The sequence below is a fragment of the Cibotium barometz genome, chromosome 40 (assembly GCF_041138505.1).
Source record: "Cibotium barometz isolate CiBa-2024 chromosome 40, ASM4113850v1, whole genome shotgun sequence".
Taxonomy (NCBI): domain Eukaryota; kingdom Viridiplantae; phylum Streptophyta; class Polypodiopsida; order Cyatheales; family Cibotiaceae; genus Cibotium; species Cibotium barometz.
The window spans coordinates 10,903,982-10,927,799 of record NC_141085.1 but is presented as its reverse complement, the minus strand read 5'-3'; the positions used below and the strand labels follow the sequence as shown (position 1 = coordinate 10,927,799).

The window sequence follows — 23,818 nt, the reverse complement described above, 5'->3', positions numbered from 1 at the left end:
TCAAAGAAGGTGATTGGGTTTTGCTGAAATTTGAGAAAGCTAGGCTTCGGAAGAGGCCACGACGAGAAGGATCATATCCTAAGCTTTCTCCTCGCTATTATGGACCCTTCAAGGTGATTCAAAAGATCAATGAAGTGTCATACAGGCTTGCTTTACCTAGTCATTGGAAGATTCACAATGCATTTCATGTGTCTTTTCCGAAAATATGTCGGGCCAGATCCTGACGAGCCTGTCACAGAAGATCCGCCAGAGATTGATGAGCTTGAGGAGATCCTCCAGCCAAAACAGATTGTCTTTCACAAGGAGCGGAAGCTACCTGCAGGAAAGCTTTCCAGGAGATACCTTGTGCAATTCAAGAATTATTTGCCCATTGATGCAAAGTGGGTAAACGAGGATTATTTTGTTGATTACCCACAGCTATTGCAGGCATATCTTGAGGCTTTTCAACAACTCTTTAGAAGCCCAAGGGGATGTCACCAATTGGCCGACCATTTGGTCCATCTCCAGATTTGTGTCTCGTTCACTTGAGGCCAGGCCGGTGTCTCATGTGAAGGGGCCAGTATTTTTGCATAACATGGACGGGAGCCAGATTGGTGCCACCCGTGTGAGCAGGATGGTGTCGTATGGACGAGAGCAAGACTGGTGCCACCCGTGTATGACCTGGACTGTGTTCTATCCATGGGATTGTCACGCCATGGAAGAGCCAATATTTGTGCCGTGTCTTGCCTATGGGATTGTCACTCCATAGGGAGGCTCGTGCCTGGATCTGTGTCTTACCTATGGGACTGTCACTCCATAGGAAGACCGGGATTTATGTTTTCTGTCATGCCATCATTGTGCCCGACAGAAATGTTTAGTACTTGTTCCATGAACGGGAGATATGTCCATGTTACTGTTTGCACATGCATTCATGTTTTGCATGTTTGGAACTGTTTTCGCATGACTTGTATTCTTGTGTTTGCCTGTTTGACGTGCCACTTACTGAGCAGGGACGCCTGCCAGTGAGTCGTGAAGTTTGCTCTGTCTTCTGACGAGTTTTGTTGCGTGTGAACAGTGGTAAGTGTATTGCACTTTTTATTTTATAGCATTCTTTTTAACCTTTGTTTTTATAAGGTTGCAGGTTCACACTCATTAATGAGTGGACACCCTCCCCAAATATTACTTGGTGTCCTTGGTAGGGTGGGCACCCATTTTTTTTGGGGCACCCACGTTTGGGTCATGAAGGGTAAAGGGAACCCCTTATGTGTGGGGGTGGGTGCATGGCCACCTACCCACCCCCCACCTTGGAACTAGCCGCCTCCATGCAAACTAGGGGGGACCGGCCAGCTGTTGGACGTGTGCCCTCTCCAACACCTACATATGGGTGACCACTTCATCAGCTTGGGCATACGACTGTGCAGGCAACCATCCCATCAGACTCCTCTCCACTCTGCAAGCGGCTGCGCCAGACAGCAGGCGGCTGCGTCCACTCTGCAGGCGGCTGCGCCTACTCTGCAGGCGACTGCGTCCACTCTGCAGGCGGCTGCGCCGGACACCCATAAACCTCTACACTCTGCAGACAGCTATGCCCAGACACAGGCGGGTGCGCCGAACACCTCTCCACTTCCTGATGGCTGCGCTCAGATCTCCAGGCGGCTGCGCACTCTTCTCTCTTGCCAGCAGGCTGCTGCGCCCTGGTGTCCTTCCCTAGCAACTGCACTTAGGCGCCTCTGGTATTTGTCTTCCACTAGCGAGCTACAAGTAAGTGGATTGAGATTTAAGCAAAAGGACTTTGATGTAAATCTGATACGGCTTACTCTCTGCTGATAACACCCGTTCGGTGTCGGGTAGTCCAAGCTTCTGGAGAACCACGGTCCATGGGTCCCGAGATCGGGAGAGCCAGGCGTTAGTACGGGAGCGCCTGTTTGTGCGTGGGGCGCTCTCTGCGGATTCCAATGAAGGCACAGGACCGTAGAGACTAGACTACTCAAGTGGATTGCTCTCCTTCGAACGTCTACTTCGAGTCTCTTGTTTGGTAACTGTATTCATCTCAGTTGTACATGGACATCATCTGGTTCATTGAACCCATGGAGCATTGTATCTTTTAAATACTCCCAATAATATATCATATATTGAGGGGGGGTCGACCCGTTCCGGCCCCAGTGCTGGTGTCCATTGATCAACATTTCATTTCATTTCAGTTTTCAGTTGTTATTAAGTTGTCCATTCAAATTGTGATATTTAAGTTGTGCTATTACGCGTGTGGGTGTCCAACGGAGTCTATTCCCACTTGACGGGATCGGTTTCACATCTCCTCCTACTAAACTTGACGACAGGGTGGACACTCTGTCATCCTTCCTCCCTGAACAATTAACCTTAACCTCCTACTTCCAACTCTGACTTTGACTTTAATATTTTTGTCTGAACACCTTCCACTTCTGATCTCCACTTCCAAGTCTTGCTGAAGAATTAAGCATCTGTTCCACTGTTGTCCCCATGCCTACTATCCCTTACCTTTGTCAAAGTCCCGCAAGAGGTACGCACACCACCCTAGGGCACTGAGCAACGTCAACAACTGGGCTCCCATCTCCCAACTGTTGCTCCCCCCCCAAAAACCCGGCCGGAGGAGATATCTATGACAAGGTGCCACCACACCCTATATATGGCTCTTCAACTTCCCATGCTCTTCCATATGGGATAATCCACCACAACTTCCAGTCATGCGATAACACAAGAGTAGCTACGAGAATTGCCACCTCCAACAACCTTAACACAACGGTGGGTCACCTACCAGAACTGATCATGCCTTTTGCTAGGCCTTGGGAACTAATCTGAGAATGTACTCATCCTGTGTACATACCCTCGGGGAATGCTTCCTCTAGCTTCGCCTTGCACACCACTCCATCTGCTACCCTGCTACATTCTTCTGGTGGACTTATGCACCTCCTTATGACTTACGCTTAGTGGTTGAGCCTAAATGCTCTGATACCAATGTTGCATGCACGGAAGCCTTGCTGTACTGATCCACACCCTAAGCCTCATTAAGAACAAGATGCTGATTTAACATGATTAAGATAGAGGAGAGAGAAGAAGAGAGAGAGAACTTGTATTTCATATGATACAAAAAGGTTGCTTTAATGCTTGTAGATGGTTGAGCCCTTGGTCAGCCCCAAAGGGATTGACCTCTGGCCCCTTACATATGGTTGGAGATGGTGGTTGGCCAGCAACAAATGCTGTCGGCCAGGTCTTGGACATGTAAAATGATTAAACTATTCCTTAAATAGCTGCGCCACCTTTCCTGCTGTCCCATGTGACTGGCCTTCAACTAAGGTGCTGCCCCACCTGCTGCTAGGGCTCTTGCTGGCTCCCGACAAGGTGTGCACCCAACAAGGGTCCCATCCACTCCATGCTAATGGTGATGATTGTCACAAACCCCTATATTCTAGGGACATGCGGATGCGTGTCAGGCCTAGAAACATGCGGATGCATGTATGTATTATACCTGGGCATGTGTATGGATCATATGAGTGGATGCATATGAGTCCAAGGACATGGCAGGACATTTGTGGACTTTCGAGCGGTGCCCGTGTGGATTCCGGCCATGCACACATGGTGTGTTATGATGGCAGGCGGAATATTTTCAAGTAGCAGAAATGCTTATGGAACTCCAGGTTATCTATGCCTGCGAGTGATTGTTCCTCTCATCCAAGGTGTGTGGTCAGAGTACCAACACGGAGTGCAAGTGGTAAAGTGGGCATGACGAGACTTATGTCTATGCCAAGGGTCATGTGGACCGATGTCTTGTTGGCAGGAGACTTATTTTGTCTCGCCCATTTACTTGGGACATGGATTATGATATCTGGACTTATGGGACTGATTTGTCTCGCCCATTTACTTGGGACATGGATTATGATATCTGGACTTATGGGACTGTTTTGTCTCGCCCATTTACTTGGGACAAGGATTATGATATCTGGACTTATGGGACTGTTTTGTCTCGCCCATTTACTTGGGACATGGATTATGATATCTGGACTTATGGGACTGTTTTGTCTCCCCCATTTACTTGGGACATGAATTATGATATCTGGACTTACATGGATTATGATATCTGGACTTATGGGACTGATTTGTCTCGCCCATTTACTGGGGACAAGGATTATGATATCTGGACTTATGGGACTGTTTTGTCTCGCCCATTTACTTGGGACATGATTATGATATCTGGACTTATGGGACTGTTTTTGTCTCGCCCATTTATCTTGGGACATGATTTTGATATTGGTATTATGGAGACTTATTTAGTGTCGCCCATTTCTTTGGGACATGGATTCTTCATTTATATTGGATTTTTTAGACTGTCTCGTCTCGCCCAATGGATGGGACATGATTATATCTTGAATATATGGCTTGAAGCTTAAAGTTGCGGACAACTTTTAAGAAGCTGGGGAGGATGTCACCAGCCTGGACATTTCCCAGTCTGAAAGGAGTCTGGTGGACTCCAGGATGTTTAAATATTTGGAAAGTACAAGCTTTGGGAATGGGGGATTATCCTAGAATACAAAGGACCACACTCCTAAAATTTAGGAGAGTTGCTATTTTTGGCCCGACTTCGATGGAAATTCTGTTCGCGTCATTACATCTGGAATTGAGCAGATACCAAGAGTTGGCAAAGTGCCTATGACAGAATGTCTACCAGTTGGGATATTTTTAGAGGTAAAGATTATGGAAGGACCCATCTCTTAGATTGGGACATGTGGCAAGAAAGTGGACCAAAGTGAGACAAGTGGCCTAACACTTGTTAGAAAAAGGATCAAAGTGAGACAAGTGGCCTCACACTTGTCACTTCAACTATTGTGTGGCTCTCCACTTGTCATCGTAACCTTCTCTTGCCATTTTAGCTCATGGGAGGCCCAAATCTATAAATTGGAGCCCTCTCTCTTCATTAATAGAGGCTCTCTTGCTGCACACTAGCCTCTACCACCGTTGAAGGTTTCCCTAATGATGGCTACTCTCTTTCTCTCTCTCTTGAAGGCTGCCCATGAAGAATACCGGCTGTTGGGGACTGTTTTGGAGGCTTCCATTGCGAAGAAATACTGAAGGCAAGTCCTGATGGACTCCGCAAGTGGAGTATGGGTATCCTCAATGGCTTCGCTGCATCTAGCTCTCCATATGTGCCAGGCTGCAATGCTACTACAGATCTCCCGTCTCTGGCACGAGCCCGGACTCCAATAATCAGTAGATGGGACCGGGACTGGTACAACCGAAATGCGAAGGTGAGAGACCTGAAGGGCTAGCCCCCCACCTCATAAGCCATGACAACCTCACCCTCTGTGGCCCAAGCAACAATGCCCGATACGGGTCAAGGACCTGTCCATCGTGAAAATGAGGAGAATCCACTGCCAAACCTGCTGAGCCTTCAGGCAATCCCAAAGACAACCGTTGAGACTCCTGAGGATGGCCGCACCTCGGACAAGCTATTGGCCGACCACCAATGGCTAACCACATGCCAACCACCAAGTTCCTGTGAGCCAACAGCCAAAGAAAGAGGGTGATCTTTCGAGGCCAAAAACTGTTGTAACTATTTGGCCCTCCTACCTCTTTTCATATGATGGAACCCATGCCCAAACATTGGACAAGTAGAAGAAGGCATGAGAACAGGGACCATAAGGTTAGCTTTTGGAAAAGCACCAGTTTTGATCAAAAAAAAACAGAGAAAAGCAAAAAGTCAAACTAGGTTGACCACAAGCCAAGAACACCACTAGCAAGAGGAGACTAAGCTGGACCAAAAAGCTAAAAGCCGCTTTTTCAAAAAGCAACTCTAAGGCCAAAAAGCAAAGCCCTAGAGCCAAAAAAGCAAAGCACAAGAACTTTGGGAAAAGCTGGCCATACTTGAGTGATATTTTATTATTAAAAGTCAAAAGAGGAAAGCAAAGCAAAAAGCATGGCCAAAAAAAAAAAAGCAAGCTCTCCTCAAGTATAAAAGAAGCATGAACCTCTCCAAGATTATGATCATGGTTGAAGGGTGTGTGAAGTTCTTCATCATCTTTAAGGGTGTTCATTGTCATTGAAGGCTGGAAACTCGACATCACCATCTTCGTCAAGGTGTGGAACTCCTCTTCGTCGACTTCACCAAGTGTGGAGTTTCATCTTACTACCGCCATCTTTGCCTGACAGCACCACCAGCCTGTTGTTGCTGCCACCCTTTGGAGTTAGTTGAACAACAGCTTGTAAGTGGAACAAGCAGTACGGCAAGAGGGCGGCAACATGTGCTAGTAGTTCAAGTGGCTGGACGGCTGCTCAGCCAAGTGCAAACGCAGGCGGCGTTGGCCACACTGGCCGGGCTGGAGCTGGACGGAGCTAGCGGTGCAACCGACGGCAGGGAAGTTGGCGCAAGCAGGTGTCTAGCAACGGCGATCGGCGGCGATTAGATAATGAAGAGAATGGTTATGATAACCTTGCTCTTCACAACCTTGATGCCAAAAGAGAGACTCAAGGTTCCTTTTTATACTTGGGGAGAGCCTCGCTTTTTGCCTGAAAAGCTCTAGCCAAGCTTTTTGCTTTGCTTTTGTCTTTTTGCTTTTATATTTTAATAATAATAAAATCTTACACATCTTTTGCCAAAGTTCTTTAATTATTGCTTTTCTAGCTTCAGGGCCTTGCTTTTTGGCCCTGGAGCTACTTTTTGGAAAGCGGCTTTTAGCTTTTTGATCCGGCTCAATCTCCTCTTTCCAGCTCACGGTCAACCTAGTTTGACTTTTTGCTTTTTCTTGCTTTTTGTCCAAAACTGGTGCTTTTTTCTTTGCCAAAGTTCTTGAATTATTGCTTTTCTAGCTTCAGGGCCTTGGAGTTACTTTTTGGAAAAGCGGCTTTTAGCTTTTTAATCCTGCTCAATCTCCTCTTTTCAATGGTACCCTTAGCTCGTGGTCAACTTAGTTTGACTTTTTGCTTTTTCTTGCTTTTTGTCCAAAACTTGTGCTTATTCTTGAGCCAACTTCATGATCCTTGTTCCCATGCTTTCATCAACATGTCCATGTGTCCGGGCATGTGTTCCAAATAGTTACAAGTAGCCTCGTGAGGAAAGGCATCTCGGTGTTGCTTGCTGTAAACCGGCCTCAGATAAACCAAAGGGCGGTGGTACAAACATTCGCACATAAAACACTTCAACGCCATTGAGGACCTAGAAAAGGAAAAACAAACAGGGGGAGCTAGAGTGCTCCTGCAAATAGTACACGGACACCGATTGGCCCCAAATCGCAGTGGCGCCCCTTGCGGTATTTCTTTAATTGATTTTAAGAGCTTTGATTACAATATAAGGCTGGGAACTCAGCCGTCCCAATAGAACTCCTGAAGCCTGCAAAGAACCTGCATCTGGCTTCTTGTCCACACGGCATCCACAAACAAGTCCAGCCATTGTTCATATCAAAAGACTCTCTCACAATGAGTCTGCATACAGAAGCTTTCTCCCATGACCAAGGCTGCCACAACCATCCATAGCCTCTCACACTATGAACAGCATCACACCCTGACACATCCAGTGCTTCTGCATCACAACACAGACTCCCAAACTGTCTCTTAGAAGAGTATCACAGCATAGCATAACATACAGTCGACACACCTGTACAAACCCTCTCTACCATCCAAGGGTACTATCCATCTCTGTCATGGATTTCCTGTCCCTTGTCCTATCAGTAGCAAGGCTGAACCATACATGTGTCCACTCCTGTACCTTCTGCCTGCATGTGACCTGTCTCCTGGAGAAACCCAAAAACATGTTTCCTCAACGAGAAACCTACGACCTGTTTCCACATGAAACCCTTAGGCCTGTTTCCCTTTGGAAACTTATGTCCTGTTTCCATACATCTAGTTACCTGTTCCCTCATGAAACATCTGGCAACATAGAGATGCCCATAGCTGTAGTTCCCACTGTTCCTTTCTAGCAGGAAGAAAACAATCTGCTCCATGAGCACGCAGCCATGCGAGCTTGCTTCACTCCCATGCCAAGAAACATAACCACAAGACCTGTGCCTGTAGCCAAAAACCCAAGCACACATAGCTGAATTTGCAGCCAAACAAAAACAGCCCATAAACTGTCCCAAAACAGTCCCGAATCCAAAGCATAGAGAAGCTGAAAATTCCATCAGTTGAACGCCATCTACATGATGTCTATGTTCATGGAAAACCAGCCCCTCCTTTCTGTAAAAACACGGCGTCCTCCAAAAGCACCCACTTGGCTGCATGTGTGTCTGGAGAAACCAGGCCTGTAAGCTGCAGCCTGACTCTATACTGTCGCTTCAGCCCGCCAGCCCTCCTTCAGAAAACACACACGCATGGCCTAGCTTCTTATGCGCCGCTAATACCCTGGTGTTGCGCCGCCTGCAACAGTACAAACCTGAACTGTCCCGCCTGTACCTGCTGGACAGAATTGTCCAAGTCCAGCCGCCTGCATGTACCTGCACAGTAGGCGCCTGCAACAACAACCGCCACCTACTCTGTACGGCCTGCAGTCTTCAGGTCTGTACGGCCAGTTCAGTACCAGTTCAGCACGCAGCAAAAGCCTAGATCTTCAGCGTTGGCCACCTGTAGCCTCTGTATCTCCTGCCCCGCCCTTCACACGAGCATGAGAGAGAGAGTTCAGCGTGCAGCTCTGTGCGCCCAGCCAAGCAGCCCCGCTTTCCAACGAAAAGCCAGCCCATGGGTCTTCAGGCGACCAGCCCTTCTCAATGAAAAAAGCACATGCGCCTGCTGTAGGATAGGCGCCTCTTTTGCCTGCTAGCCCTCCTTTTACCCAAAAAGCACACGTGGCCCCCAAAATAGCATAAGGGCCACGTTTTTAATATGAAGGGCTTAATAAATGACTTTAAGGGTTTTAAACCTTCAAAGCTAAAATCTCTTTTGCCCCCTTTCACACATGGGGTTATCCACACATGGGCTTCCATCTTCACTCCCACCTGATGCCATTTCACACTGTCCACCATGTCCCCGTGCACATCTGCATCTTGTCCAGAGAAAAACACAAGGTCATGACACTTGCCATGAAGACAAGCCACACTGGAAAGGTCCCTTGACCATCTGCTGAGAAGACATTAGCTGCAGAGAAGTATAATTCACATGCCCGTAGAGACAATGCCACAAATCTGTATCCACATGAGCTACGAAGGCATGACAGCTATGAAGAAGTTGCAACACATGAGATTGGGACTCATTCAAAGAGCCACCAAAGTCCTTCAACCAATAAAGTCCACCTTCCTAGATACCTGTGGCAACAATCTCCAAGGTGATGGTGTCAATTATCTCAAGGACGGAACTGTCGAAGTAGACACCATATCCTTTCTCCGCAATCCGAAAAACTGAGAGGAGATTGCTCGAGAGCTTGGAAACATGAAGCACATCCTGAATGGTAGAAGGTTGGCCTAGGGAAGAGTTAAGTCGCACATTACCAACCGAAGAGGCCTCCAAGTTGGAAGCATCACCAATGGAACACCGTCGAAGAGCTCGGACGAATGTCGTGATGAAGAATGGTCTTGTCAGAAGTCATGTGAGTAGTACACCCACTATCCACCACCCAATCCGTAAGATGTGAGGTGGAAGGAACAAGAGAGTCAGAGAGAAGCTCCTCAATAACGAGGAAGAAAGTCTCCTTGGTGGAAGATGATTTTTGAGTTTGGTTCGTGGATGAAGAGGTTTGATTGGGGGTTTCTTGGCACAGAACCACCTTCTCTGTTCTTCCTGCAACAATAAAGCTGAATAAGATCTTTGAGACCACAATAATGACAAGTAAGCTCCTTGTGAGAGGGATTGTTGGCAGATTTGTGGTCACCTTTGTTGCTTGTGGAAACCTTGGACTCCCATTTGCTCTTGCCCTTAGCCTGAAGAAGGGTCTCGGAAGTACCTTGGCTGGTCTTCTTTCTCATGGCCCTATCTTGAAGCATGCCAACAATGGTATGTAGATCAGGAGTAGAAGGAAGCAGTGATGTCACGACCCTGTGTTTTTCTCTGGATAGTATGCAGGTGTTGCATGGGGACATGGTGGACAGTGTGAATGGCATCAAATTGGAGCTAAAAAGGAAACCCATGTGTGGACAACCCCAAGTGTGAAGGGGGCGAAGAGATTTCAAAAGGTTTAAAAACCTTTAAAAACATTGTAATGCCCTTTATGAAAGTAAATGTGGCCCATATGCTATTATTTGGGCCACGTGTGTGCTTTTTGGAAAAAGAGGGGCTGGCAGGCAGAAAAGGGCGCCTCTCTTATGATGAAAAGGAGCTTTGGCTTGTGGAAAAAGCAGGCAGGCTGGTCGGGGCCAGGGGACTGGGCTGCAGCTCTTTCTTTCTCTCTCTTTCTCTCTCTCTGGTGAGAAGCGGACAGGTCTGCAGGGAGGGCTGTACGGGCAGATGCAGCAAAGATACGTGCTTTTCTCCTTGGAGGACTGTCGGGCTGCAGGAAGCGCACCAGCCGATCTCTCTCTCCCTTCGCAAGTCTGGGGGAGGTCCTGGAGACTGAAAGACAGGTCTCTCTCTTTCTCTCTCTTGCTTTTTGGGAGAAAACAGGGGGCTGGCAGGCTGCTTTTGGGCGCTTTTCTGCGTGTGCAGTTGAGGGCTGAACAGTAGGAGGGGGCTGAAGCTGCGGCACATGCTCTTTTCTCTCTCTCTCTCGCTTGGTGCACAGGAGGGCTGGACTGCAGGCCCTCATGGCTGCGTGCTCTTCTCCTGGGTGGCCAGGGGGCTGGTTTCTCTGGACATAAGGCGGACAGGGGCTGGTTTTTCATGAACATAGACATCACGATGGCATTCAACTGATGGAACTTTCAGCTTCTCTTTGCTTTGTTCGGGACTGTTTTGAGATCAGTTCGAGGACAATTTATGGGCTGTTTTTGGGTGGCTGCAAATTCAGCTATGTGCTTGGGTTCCGGCTGCAAGTACAAGTCAATTTGAAAGTGTTTCTTGGCATGGGAGTGATGCAAGCTCGCATGGCTACATGTTCATGGAGCAGATTGTTTTCTTCCTGCTAGAAAGGAACAGAGGGACCTACAGTTATGGGCATCTCTATGTTTCCAGATGTTTGTATGCCGTTGTTGGCACTGTTGTTGAATGGTGCCATGAATGGTTCTGTATGAAACAGGACAAAAGTTTCAAAGGGAACAAGCGTAAGGGTTTCATGTGGAAACAGGTCGTAGGTTTCTCGAGGAAACATGTATTTGGGTTTCTCCAAGAGATAGGTCACATGCAGGCAAAAGGTACAGGAATGGACACATGTCTGGTACAGCCTTGCTAATAATTGGGCAGGGACAGGGAATCCATGACAGAGATGGATAGTACCCTTGGAAGGTAAAGAGGGTTGGTACAGGTGTGTCGACTGTATGGTATTGTTGTGCTGTGGTGCGAGTTCTCTTTTGAGAGACAGTTTGGGAGTCTGTGTTGTGATGCAGAAGCACTGGATGAGTCAGGGTGTGATGCTGTTCATAGGGTGAGAGGCTATGGATGGTTGTGGCAGCCCTGATCATGGAGAAAGCTTCTGAATGCAAGGACTCAATGTGAAAGAGTCTTTTGATGCAAACAATGGCTGGATTTCTTTGTGGATGCTGAGTGGATATGAAGCCATGATGCGGGGTCTTTGCAGGCTTCAGGAGTTTTACTGTGACGGCTGAGTTTCCAGCCTTATTGTAATCAAAGCTCTTATATTCAATTAAAGAATACCGCAAGGGACGCCACTGCGATTTGGGGCCAATCGGTGTCCGTGTACTGTTTGCAGGAGCACTCTAGCTCCCCCTGTTTGTTTTCCTTTTCTAGGTCCTCGATGGTGTTGAAGTGTTTTGTGTGCAAGTTTGTTTTGCACCACCCTTTGGTTTTGTCTGCTGAAGACCGAGGCCGGTTTACAAGTGATATAGTATCACAAAAAGCAGAGAAAGTCCCAAGTAATTTGGCGAGAAGCCGATTGACAAAGTCCTCGTTGGTAGCTTTGCTCCCCAAAGAGACCCAGCTGCTTCTAAATGGTTAGGAACTCCGTAACAGAATCCATGATGTTAGCGGTATCGGCAATCTTCAGGTTGGAGAGCTAATTCTCCAAGGCTACCTTTTGAGCAAAGTTCTCATGGTGATATCTCCTTTGGATAGCAACCCATAATTCTTCTGCAGTTTCCTCATCATTGTCATCAAAATTGACGAGCAATAAAGGGTTTTATGTTGAAGAAGATAAAGGCATGAGCCCTAGCATCTTTGTCAACCCACACATCAATCTCAACTTGAGAAGAAGTAGCATCAGCAGAGGCATCAACACAAGAAACAATACCCCATATCCAATGATACGCAAGAGAGTCTTCATCTATAGTGCCCAATCAAGATAATTGGTCCTATCTAAGATAGATTCCTTGGGAAGTTGACGAGATGACAGTCGGTGTAGAAGCCATGGAATCCTCCGCTCTTGAATTTACAACAGAAGGGCTGCAAGTAGGTACCCGAGGGTTGCCCACTTCTCCCTAGACACTAGGTGAGGTGAAAGAAAGATGTAGAACTCCTACCAGAGATGACAGTCGGTGTAGAAGCCATGGAATCCTCCTCTTGAATTTACAACAGAAGGGCTGCAAGTAGGTACTCGAGGGTTGCCCACTTCTCCCTAGACACTAGGTGAGGTTTTTGAAAGATGTAGAACTCCTACCAGAGATCAAGGCACACGGGTGAAGACGGGAGCCAACCCGATGCGCAATGAAGTATGGGAGGGAGAGGCTAATGGAGCAAGTGCACGGTGCTACCACTAGTCCGGGATAGGGACAAAAATAAAAAATTAAGGGAGGGCTAGGGGGGGGGGGGGGGGGGGGGGAAACGCAACAAGGTACTGCTATAGGAGAAACACAGCAAAGAAGTGTTGTCTAGGAGGCAAAAAAACAACCCCAAATCAGTGCAGAAAATTGTTGATTTGAGCTCGAAGTAAAGCTCCAAAATGCAGCCACCAAGGTACTGCTATAGGAGAAACGTAGAAGAAAAAACGTTGATTTGTGCTCGAAGTAAATCTCCAAAACGAAGACACCAAGGAAGCATAGGAGAAAAAAAAACGCAAGTGGAAAACTCTTCTTGCTAATCTGTGGAAGCACAAGAGCTCTGATACCATGTAAGTATATGTGAATATAAAGCGGAAGAACTGTTGAGCCAAGAACTGAAAAGTATTGAATAAATTACGAAGGCACAATGGCCATGCTTATATACATCTCATGGAGAGCAGTCGGCCAATAGCAAAAGGCACACGACTATAGCAAAAGTGATAGATCTCTAACATAAGCTATAAAATAGTGAAAAATATGGGGAAAACCCCTAATGACATCAGATAAATATATGGATAAAAAGGGGCATAAAATGGAGTAAAAGAGAGCTGGAGATGACATGTCCAACATTTCCATCCACTATCCGATCCCATTGCCAGACCTTACTGGCACCATGCCCCATAACAATGGGTATGACAAGGAATGCCACAGACTACTTCTATTGGTCTCCATGAAGGTTGCAGAAACTTCAATTTGAAAACCCCCAAATTTTTTCGTTATACAGATGCTCCTATTCAATGTAGAGGGCTAACTTTTGAATGCAGGAATACCAATTATAAGGTTTTCACCTAATTACAAGAGAGCCCAAAATCAGTTTCTGATGTGGCATTGCATGTACAATCAAAACAACGGCGGGGAGTTGTAGTCGCCCACACAAGCTAGAGTGCTGATGAATGCAAGGATGCACCAGGAGTGAGGCATCATGAGAAGCGGGCGCAACAAACGACGGTAGATGGTGCATGCCTATAGCGACAGGTTCGGCCGCAGTCACACGGATGGACGAAAAACATGGAGTCCACGAGCAAGACCTCAAGCGACTAGCTTACCCAAGGGCCGATTGAGAGCCCCCCCCCCCCCCCCCCCCCCCCCCCCCCCCCCCCCCCCCCCCCCCACACCCCAAAAAACAAACGACGGCAAATGGTGGCATGTCAACGGCGACAAGTTTGGCCGTAGTCACATGGATGGACGAAGAAACGAGGGACCACAGGGTAAGACCTCAAGCGACTAGCTCAACAAGGGGCCGGCTGAGCGCCACCCAACTTCTTGCTCCCCCCCCAACACACACACTAAAGGGGGCTAAGCGGAGGAGGTGGCGCCACCCTACTCGGTCGGCGGGCTATCACAGGGGTGCTACTGCTAGGGGCCAAGCTGACAGAGACCAACTAGGGGAAGGCGAACCGTGAGACTGTCACACAAGGATCGAGCGAAAAGTGCCAAGGCGGATGTCAGCACCAGTGATGGGTGCCGACAAGGTGGCGAAATCACACGAAAAAGGGGGGCTAAGCGGAGGAGGTGGCGCCACCTACTCGGTCGGCGGGGCTATCACAGGGGTGCTACTGCTAGGGCCAAGCTGACAGAGACCAACTAGGGGAAGGCGAACCGTGAGACTGTCACACAAGGATTGAGCGAAAAGTGCCAAGGCGGATGTCAGCACCAGTGATGGGTGCCGACAAGGTGGCGAAATCACATGCGGGCGAAGCATGCAAAGACCCTTGCTCTAATACCATGTTGGTATTAGAGCTATACAAGATCAAAAGCTTATGATGGATTGAAGAGAGCTATGGTGTGTGTGGAGAGAGAGAGAGAGAGAGAGAGAGAGAGAGAGAGAGAGAGATGTCACAAGTCTCAAAGGGAGAGAGTATTGCACGACTGAATGATGGTTGATTGATTGATTTTTAAAACCCTTCACATGTACATGCTTTTGTAGGCTAGCAGCCTTATCTTTTGACCATAGAAATCACACACACACACACACTAAACTGATGATACATGGCACACTTGTCCTATCCTCTCATGAGAGGGTGTTCACACACACTGAGCTCCGAATTCCCAACCTACCTCTCTCTCTCTCTCTCTCTCTCTCTCTCTCTCTCTCTCTCTCCAACAAGGCTACTTGTACTCACCCCTCATTGACACAAGTTCTAGCATAGGTAGTTTAGTTTCTTTTTCAGTTTTTCTTCCATGACATTTCTCATGGAGACATTGTACTAATTTTTGGTCTCATAGACCCTTTGGATCTTTTAAAGACATTAATCTCTCTCTCTCTCTCTCTCTCTCTCTCTCTCTCTCTCTCTCTCAAGATGTAAACTGTAGGTAATGACAGAACTCACAGCTAGGGTCTAATGGGATTGGGCTCCACATTTACAAACACCCTGAGGTCTAATCAGTAAATGTTCATTGCAAAGCCATGAACTCACTGCTTCATTGCCGCAGTACGCCAGTGGACTGCATCCCCGCTGCTCATTAATAGGTTTGGCTAGACAAGCAGCCAAGCTACTACTAGCATCATCATCTTCCTCCGTCAATTGAAGAAGCCTTTCCATGTCAGACGATAGCTCCGATGAGCTTGGACTGGCCACCTGCGAAGAGCAACGAGATCAATTCAGTCTACTAAACACCACCATACGTAGAACAAAAGAAACATGTACTAACAGTTCTCTTTTATTCTAAAGCTAACCCTGACCAAAATTTGCATATGATGTCTGGAAGGCCTTGGCATAATGGGGCCTCCAAACTTGGAGGTTATCCTTGCTGACACCACTTCTCTGCTGGGGGACCTTTTTTTTGAACTGTGCTACATGAAGGTGGCATGCATAGTCCTGCCACACTGTTTCGACATCAACAGCAATGGATACCCTCGCATATGTTTTGGCACCAACCACAACAGGTGCCGTTTGAGCTCCAGTCTGGAGCTCCAGTCTGGCCATGTTTGGATGATACCTTAGCTCAACTTCTTTGGCCCTCAATTTGTGGAAGAATGTGTCCTGATCTCCATGAACTCTTGGAAAATTTGCAGGTAGCAACTTGTAGACAGACATTTGCAAAATCAAAGGAAACTTGTGGTGCTTCAGTTAAATTCCAGAAGACAAAAGACCGTTTCTTTAGTTGTAGCAGCAAAGCAAACTGCAAGAGAAGATCTAAAAAACCTGATATTATGTTGGTTTCAAAGCCAAATAACATGCTACAAGGGCATTTGGAGTTTTTTTTTGTTTACCGAATTGGTGGGTTTGGATTGGGCAAATAAATTGTTTCAAAGAGAAAAGTTTTTAAAAAAAGGCCTTTTTTCTTTGGGTGAAGCACCACAGATGTCAGGGATTAAACTTACAACCTTAAGGAAAGGGTGGGTAGCAAGCTAACCACTCGGCCTGCACAGTGATGGGATTTTGTCTGAAAAATGAACATTATGGGTAACCTTGGCTGAAAACAGTATGGATTTTTGTCGGCGGCCGACAGAATGGAGATTCTGATAGGGATTGTACATGAAAAATCTGGCAACTAAGCTGAAAGCATACTGAATTTTCTTCCTGCCTATGTAGGAGAGCTTGGAATTTTTTGGGGAAAAAAAAAAAATTTAAGAAACTCTCTCTCTCTCTCTCTCTCACACACACACACACACAAATTCTTTGCGTGAGGAAAGTAAAGAGATGGGCCGATTTTACCGCCAAGGATGTAGCAGGGGATGCATCATGGAGCTCTGCCTTCCATTCTCTGAGCATCAGGTTGACCTGCTCCTCCAGGATAGTCACATCTGCCCCTCTGTTTTCCCTCCTGGCTTGCTGCAAGCTGCAGAACATTCCCTGCAGATCATCCACCCTATTCTTGGCCTTGGCCTTGAATAACTGGCTCTGCGTGGAGGACCTGTGCTTGCCCTGGCTCCCCATCGACCAACACGGAAGGGTAAGCCACTAAATCCTAAAACGAAAGACCCAAAACCCGGGAAAAGCAGAAAACAGAGTCAATTTGAGAGAGAAATGACCCAAGTTGAGATTAATAATGGGTATTGTGGTAGAAGGTTTCCTTGGCTTTATAAAAGGTATGTCTAAGGGATACATATTATTATTATTTGTTAAAAGTTGCTTTATTTAAAAAGTTCATGGCTGATTTTTCTTTTTCTTTTTTAGCCCCCCTATGTGTGCGTGTGTAAGGTGTGCAATCTCATCAAAAGCAAAGATTGCTCTTGAGAAAGATTGCATATCCTAAGTGTCAATTGTTGTTCAATATTTTCAGCAGCAAAAGGACATACTTTAGTGAAGAGAGTCCAGCAAGAGTAGATTATATTCTATTCCATTAGATTATGTGTAGCAAAAAGATGCAAACATGGGCCATGGGAATTGGGGATAGGCTACCAAAATATATGTTGAATGCATATTAATTAATTAATGTAATTAAAAAAAGTCGAAAGGTTTTTGTTGACTTCCATCCATCTCGAAAGGTGACTACGCATGCAACTTTTTCCCCTTTTCTTGTTGGTGGCTGTCCATAGCTGGTTCCGGGCAAGCAAATTGATTGGGCCGCTTGGTTTCTTTTGGCGGTTGCACGTGGCTTGCTGGGCTGGCTCTTTCTTAGCGTGGAAGCTTCAGGTGATGCTATGTTCTACGGAGTGGGTTGCCGCCCTTCTAGGATTAGTGTGGCATGGGGCATATCCAGACCCTCAAAATCTCTCTCCATATAAATTTTGAGATATTTTTGGGTGAGTAGTTTTTACAAGCCATTTATCTCTCTCTCTCTCTCTCTCTCTCTCTCTCTCTCTCTCTCTCTCTCTCTCTCTCTCTCTCATGATTATAATGGTACCACATATATTATATTCTTTACATGGTAAAACATAATAAACTAGCATATTACATAAACGAACAACACCATAATGTCATCTCTTAAGGGTAAGTTTAAAGCCAATTGAGTGCCTCTAACACGCTTCTCTTTATAATAGTCTCGGTGGATGAATAAACATGTTCTCATTTTGGTCATGTCCCATCATTCTCAAGAATACAATTTACATGTGCTTGCATGCTAATAAGAAAACCTCGTTGTTCTCAAATTAAGACAGTTGCAAGATGGGTGGCTTTTGATGTGAACTTCATAACTCCCCGCTTCCTATTTTTCACCATATGTCACAACATAAAAAAAACCTCATGCACTCCATAATCATCATTTCTTGCATAATTGTTGCATTTCTTTGTAGTGCCCTTTTATTCTTTTTGCTTCCTCCTATCAAATTCATTTGCTTGTAGTGCATTATGCTTATAGTGCATTATGATTGTAGTGCATTTTGCTTGTAGTGCCCTTTTATTCTTTTTGCTTGTTCCTCTGAAATTCATTTGCTTGTAGTGCAAGCAAAAAAAAAATGTGTCACCTAGATGATTGATACCTTATATGCCAATCATCACATTCCATTTTCCTATTCTCTCCAACTAGATTGTCCATTGAGGTCCATTGTAGATTTTCACTAACTTGAGATTATTATTTTTTATCTATCTTTTTTATATCTCTTTTTTATTAATTTTTTTATCACAGGTCTAAGGACTCCCTTCCTTACCACTTAGTTGATGGCTATTTCTTTAGCTAGCCACATTTTCTCTCTTCTTACTTATCTAGACCCGTCATCATCATGCATGTTGATGTATGATCACTAGGCATATATTACACATAACATTCACATGTTAGTTGTTGGCTTCTTCTAGTAGTGAGACAATAACTTTTTCATCTTTGTCAGTCAAACCCAACACGCAATCCTTCTTCAAGCTTCCCCTCAAACTTGTTTGGTTATGAGAGGTGGAGTTTACATACCAATAATGCAATAACACACCCCTAGAAAATTCACAATTCAGGTTGTTGGCTTAGTCCACAAATGCATACTTGTGGTCCATTCCATTTGTTTTGAGAATAGGCCCCATTGTCAATGGAAACTCGAAGATAACATCACCACCATACAGTTTGGAAAGGTTGATCATTTGGTACTCTAGTGAAATTCATCTCACTAGCTTTGTTTTGTGCTCTCCTTTCTTTGGCCCTAGCCTGTGACACTTTTAGGCTTAATAGTTGGAAACAATTACAGCTTTTCCATTTATTTTGAGCATAGATCCCATTGTTAATATGGAAACTAAAGATAACATCACCATCATAGAATTTTGGAAGCTTGATCATTTGGTACTCTAGTGAAATTCATCTCACTAGCTTTGTTTTTGTGCTCTCCTTTCTTTGGCCCTATTCTGTTACACATTTAGGTTTCATAGTTGGAAACAATTTTAGCTTTTCCATTTATTTTGAGAATAGGCCCCGTTGTTAATGGAAAATTGAAGATAACATCACCATCATAGAATTTGGAAGCTTGATCATTTAATACTCTAGTGAAATTCATCTCACTAGCTTTGTTTTTGTGCTCTCCTTTCTTTGGCCCTATTTTGTGACACTTTTAGGTTTTAAAATTGAAAACAAATACAGCTTTAGATTTTATTTAGAAATGGGCTCTAATGGTGGTTGTAACCCTACTTAATTCCTATATTAGGAGGCTTTTTGAGCCCACGTGAGAATAGCTAGCTCGTATTGTAGCAATTGACTATTGTAGATGTAGTATTTGATTCAAACATTTAAAGAAAGATACATCAAGGGTAAAATGATCCTTGCCAGTATGTGAAGCAAACCCCCACAAAGTGTTTCACCTATTTTTGAGATAGTAACTATCTCAATAGATCGGTTCTAGTTGAGAGTCAAGGAATTGACAACTAAAATGATAAAATGATCCATGCCTTCTATATCAATATGTGCCCCTCACCAATTTTTGAGGTAATGGCTACTTCAAGGGTCCTAGTTGACAATCGAGGAATTGTTTACTCACAGTACGTTTACCATTTTTAAAGATAATTTTTAGAGTTAGATAATGACTACCTTAATGGACGTTCGAGTTGACAATCAAGAAATTGTTCAAATGTTCATAAGTACCTTTAAAAGAATTTTTATAGGTCCATGAGACTTTTATGGGAAAAGACAAAATATGGTGACTTTTTTGTGGGAAAAGATGGTGGCTTCCTTTGAATATGGAAAATGAAGGTTGTAAGGAAATGCATATGATAAGTCCTTATAAAGTAGCCTAGTCCTAGTCAATCAAAGGGTTGAAGTCCCTGGTATAACATCACAAGCTTATTTATAGTTGGTTGTAGTAGTGGACATGTTTAATATTTCATTGAGAAAAATGTTTAAGAGAGACGCATTACTTTGAACTCTCACCATGGTGAGAGGGTTGGAGTATGAAGTGGAGATATTGGGTTCAATTATTGCTACTCTATGGCTAAGCTCAACATTGAATGGGGGGAGATGGGAGGGCATGCTAATTAGCGCATGTGTGTGTGTAAAAAGCTCTTTTTTAATAAGAATGTAGGAGGTAAGTCCTTTCCTAATCTCTAAGTGGTAGAAGTTATCAAATTTAAAAGAGAAGTTTTATGCCTATTTATATGATTAGGGCTAGGGTAAGGGTTAGTGTTGTACGAGTTAAGGAAAATGTACATTTGGGCTAGTAGGGGGTTCAGACACTAGTTATGGTTAAGTCATGGTTAATCTCTATTTAATCTTTCTCCCTTTCTCCACACATTGGTGTGGCCTAATTTTATCACTTCGCTATCCATCAACACAGATGCTCCATCATGGAGTGTGTAGAGTTGAGGTCTAAGAGAGGCAGCCTATGTTATTACTAGAGAGTACGTAAAAATGAGGCTTACACAATCACCAGCATTAAGGAGCAGCCAAACAAAGTGGCATTTAAACTTCAATGCACTTTATATTTGGCATTGTTAGAGACCCTACCAATGTTCTCTATATGCATGCAATTGATTTCATAAATGCAAAGGGAGACGAAGGTGAATTGAGTGTGTAATTGTAGTGAAGGGTTGCATATGATAAGTTTCATGTATTTATATAATAAAATACATGAATATCTTATTTAGTATTTATATAATAAAATACTAAACATCTTATATGTCATGCATATTTTTGAAGGGGTAAATTATAATATTTTTTTATACCATATATATATATATATATAAAGGTTTGTATTACATAAGGTACAACCACATATTTGAGCATAATTCTATTAGTATATGTATATTTATTATTTTGATTATTTGTATCGATTCTATACTACATGTGTCAACTATATAGTACATACTACTATATGTGTCGATTCTATACTACATGTGTCAACTATATAGTACATACTACTATATGTGTTAACTATATAACACATATTATTAGAATACTATATGTGCCAACTATATAGTACATACTATTAGAATATTATATATGCCAACTAAATAGTACATACTATCTAAGATACTATAATATTAATGTAAATGCATGTAGAAATTAATATTTATTAAAATTTTAATAGCTATTATAAGATATATTGATATATTTCAATGAAGTAGTACCAACGTGTGCGTGCATGTGTGTGTGTGAGAGATGCACACACACGTGCACGCGTGCTCACATACGCATGCACCTGCCCATGTGCACCTATGTGTGTCTGAGAGAGAGAGAGAGAGAGAGAGAGAGAGAGAGAGAGAGAGAGGGGGGGGGAGGGAAAAAGGGTTATAAATATTTTTGTAAGTTAAATTTTATAAATACCTAATGTTACTTTAAAATTTTATTGAAACTCATGGCAAAGTTTGGATCATGGATGTGAGACAAACTATAGGAATAAGGTAGCATTTAAATAAAGAAGTATGTATGATATTTAAAAAATGCCTTAAAGATTGAATGAACATAAGAAAAAGAGAAAATTTGGCATGCAAGAAGGTGGAGGCAAAAGTAAGTGGGAAGACCAATAATGAGCTTGAAAGAACCCAAGTGCTTGTATGTCCGTGTACTTTGCATGTTCTCTCCCTACACCTAACATTATAGTGATGTATGGCATGAACACCTTAAACTTGCTCATATGCAAATTGATCACAAATTCTAAAACATCATGTAAACGATATAAACAATACATGATAAGTTATGAGAGTTAACTAAATTATCATGTGAATACATGCTTAATCATTTGTACTACTAAATTATGAGAGGTAACTATATAGTCACTTGAATACATGTTCAATCATTGTACTACTAAATTACGATAGTACACACTTTCACTACCTACATTCCTTCATGTTTTCCAAAATTGAATTTTATTTACAGAGATCAAAGATAAGAATTCAAGGAATCAAATTGCCAATCACATGAGAGTTTGTTAGGAGTCCATTATAAATTAAAGGGTTGGTGTTGAATATGCTAGAAACCCCCTCCCCCCCCAAAAAAAGAAGAAGAAAAGAGATATCCAACCATTTTTTTGTGCATGTTGACATAAAAGAAACACCTAGAAGGTTAAGATGAAGCCTTTGACATGCAAGGGGGGTGGAGGCAATCTCCATTATATGAGACACTTGTTTAAAAATCCAAAAAATGAATGAAAGACCCAATTTGTCTATGTTGCCTTACTTTCCACCTCCCCTTCATAGCCCTAGAAGTCTTGTAATTGCAAGGTAGTAAAATTCAAGAAATTAATGTGTTAAGCTTTAACACTATGACGACATGTCAATATTTCATATACACATGTATGCAATTTCTATGATATTAAATGTAGGTACATGCTAAGAGATAAGAAGTGTGAAATATAGCGATCTACACTATATTATTACCCTCGTAGTATTCATGTGTTATAAGGATCTTCTATGGTAGCCACCAAAGTGGTTATTGTGTTGGGTGTCTGGCTTCAATTTTGGGGTCCTTGTTGTTGCTGGGCCCTTTTAGGGTTGTACCTACTGGCGGTTAGTAGTGTTAGTAGAGTTAACTTGGCTAGTATGATGTTCAATGGAGGTAGTCGCTGCTCTACTACGATGAGGCTTTATTGGAAAGGGGCTTAGCTTTCCAAGGTTCAAGTAAGAGTATAAGTCTCTTTTTTGGTGGTACAATCTTATCTTGTTCTTTTATCTTAGGGGCAAGGACTATTGATGAGGATGATATTTCCTATTGTTGCAGATTATATAGTTTTGTCTCTTTGTCTGTCGAAACGATAACATGTCGAGGCAAGTTGTAGTGTGGCCATCCTATGTGACACCTATTGTGGCCCATCCATCCTCTTCCAAGAAGGATTTCTTCTTGCATTGTCCCTACAGGTATGACATAGAACTTCCCTTCCGGGGTTATTCCCAATGTGAAATAGAACTGTAATAACACCTATGCATTTAACATACTTTGAAGTGACTATGGTGACTGTGGCTTGGGTGTGGAGTAAAGTAGGTTGGCCTAAAGAGTCGCATGTGTTGTTGTGTGGGGGACATCAAGTTATAATTAGCAGATGTGTCTACAAGTGCTAACTTTTGGGTAAATCCCAAAAGTACATTCCCAACCATAAACTGGGAGCTTTAACTTCCGACTCCTCTTCCTTAAGGTCAACTACTTGACCCATCGCATAGTTTTGTTTCCCTCTAAGTTTCTCTTATTTTTCCTTGGCTTCTTTTAGTGCTGCCTTTTTCATTTCATTTCATTTTGCTTTTTCCCCCTTGTTGAGGTGAATCGCCTTCAAGGCGTTTTACATAAGTGGCCCATAACAACGTCGTAATTTGCTACCATTGAAATAACTTGCCATTTCCATGCCATCAAGTGTTTCAATGTGTGCATCGCCCCCCCTGTGGAGTTATTTTAATTACTAGGAAGGGTTCTAGTCCTCTGTATTTAAGCTTCTTTCTTGATTTTTTGTGTTGTAAAGAAGAACCATATTCCCTCACTCATCTCCTTGCCCTTGAGCTGGTTGTCAAACCATTGTTTACACCTTACTTTTTCTACGATCATGCCATACATAGCTCTTAGTGTTTGATTTAGGTATCAGAGCTTTGGTTTGTGGGAGTAAGGAATCTTAGAATTATAGTTTTAAATTGACAAGTACGGCCTCGTACTACTGTCAGTGACCACATTGGTATAGTTTAAAGGGACCTTCAACCATTTGGCAGTCATACCAATTGTCTAAAGAAAGGTCTAGGGAAAATACTTCTTGGACCATT

At 43.8% G+C, this 23,818-nt stretch overlaps 1 protein-coding gene across 1 annotated transcript in view; it reads right to left on the bottom strand.

Moving 5' to 3' along the window:
- Positions 1-16,802, bottom strand: part of LOC147615193 (transcription factor VOZ1-like) — a 50,764-nt gene extending 33,962 nt beyond the window's left edge. Inside the window, exons 1-2 of the mRNA XM_086779222.1 lie at positions 16,451-16,802; positions 15,209-15,370 (exon numbers count right to left, since the gene is read on the bottom strand). Of these exons, the coding sequence (XP_086635348.1) occupies positions 15,209-15,370; positions 16,451-16,672 (384 nt within the window). The 5' untranslated portion in view covers positions 16,673-16,802. The remainder of the gene's footprint in view (positions 1-15,208; positions 15,371-16,450) is intronic.
- Positions 16,803-23,818: the final 7,016 nt, after the last annotated feature.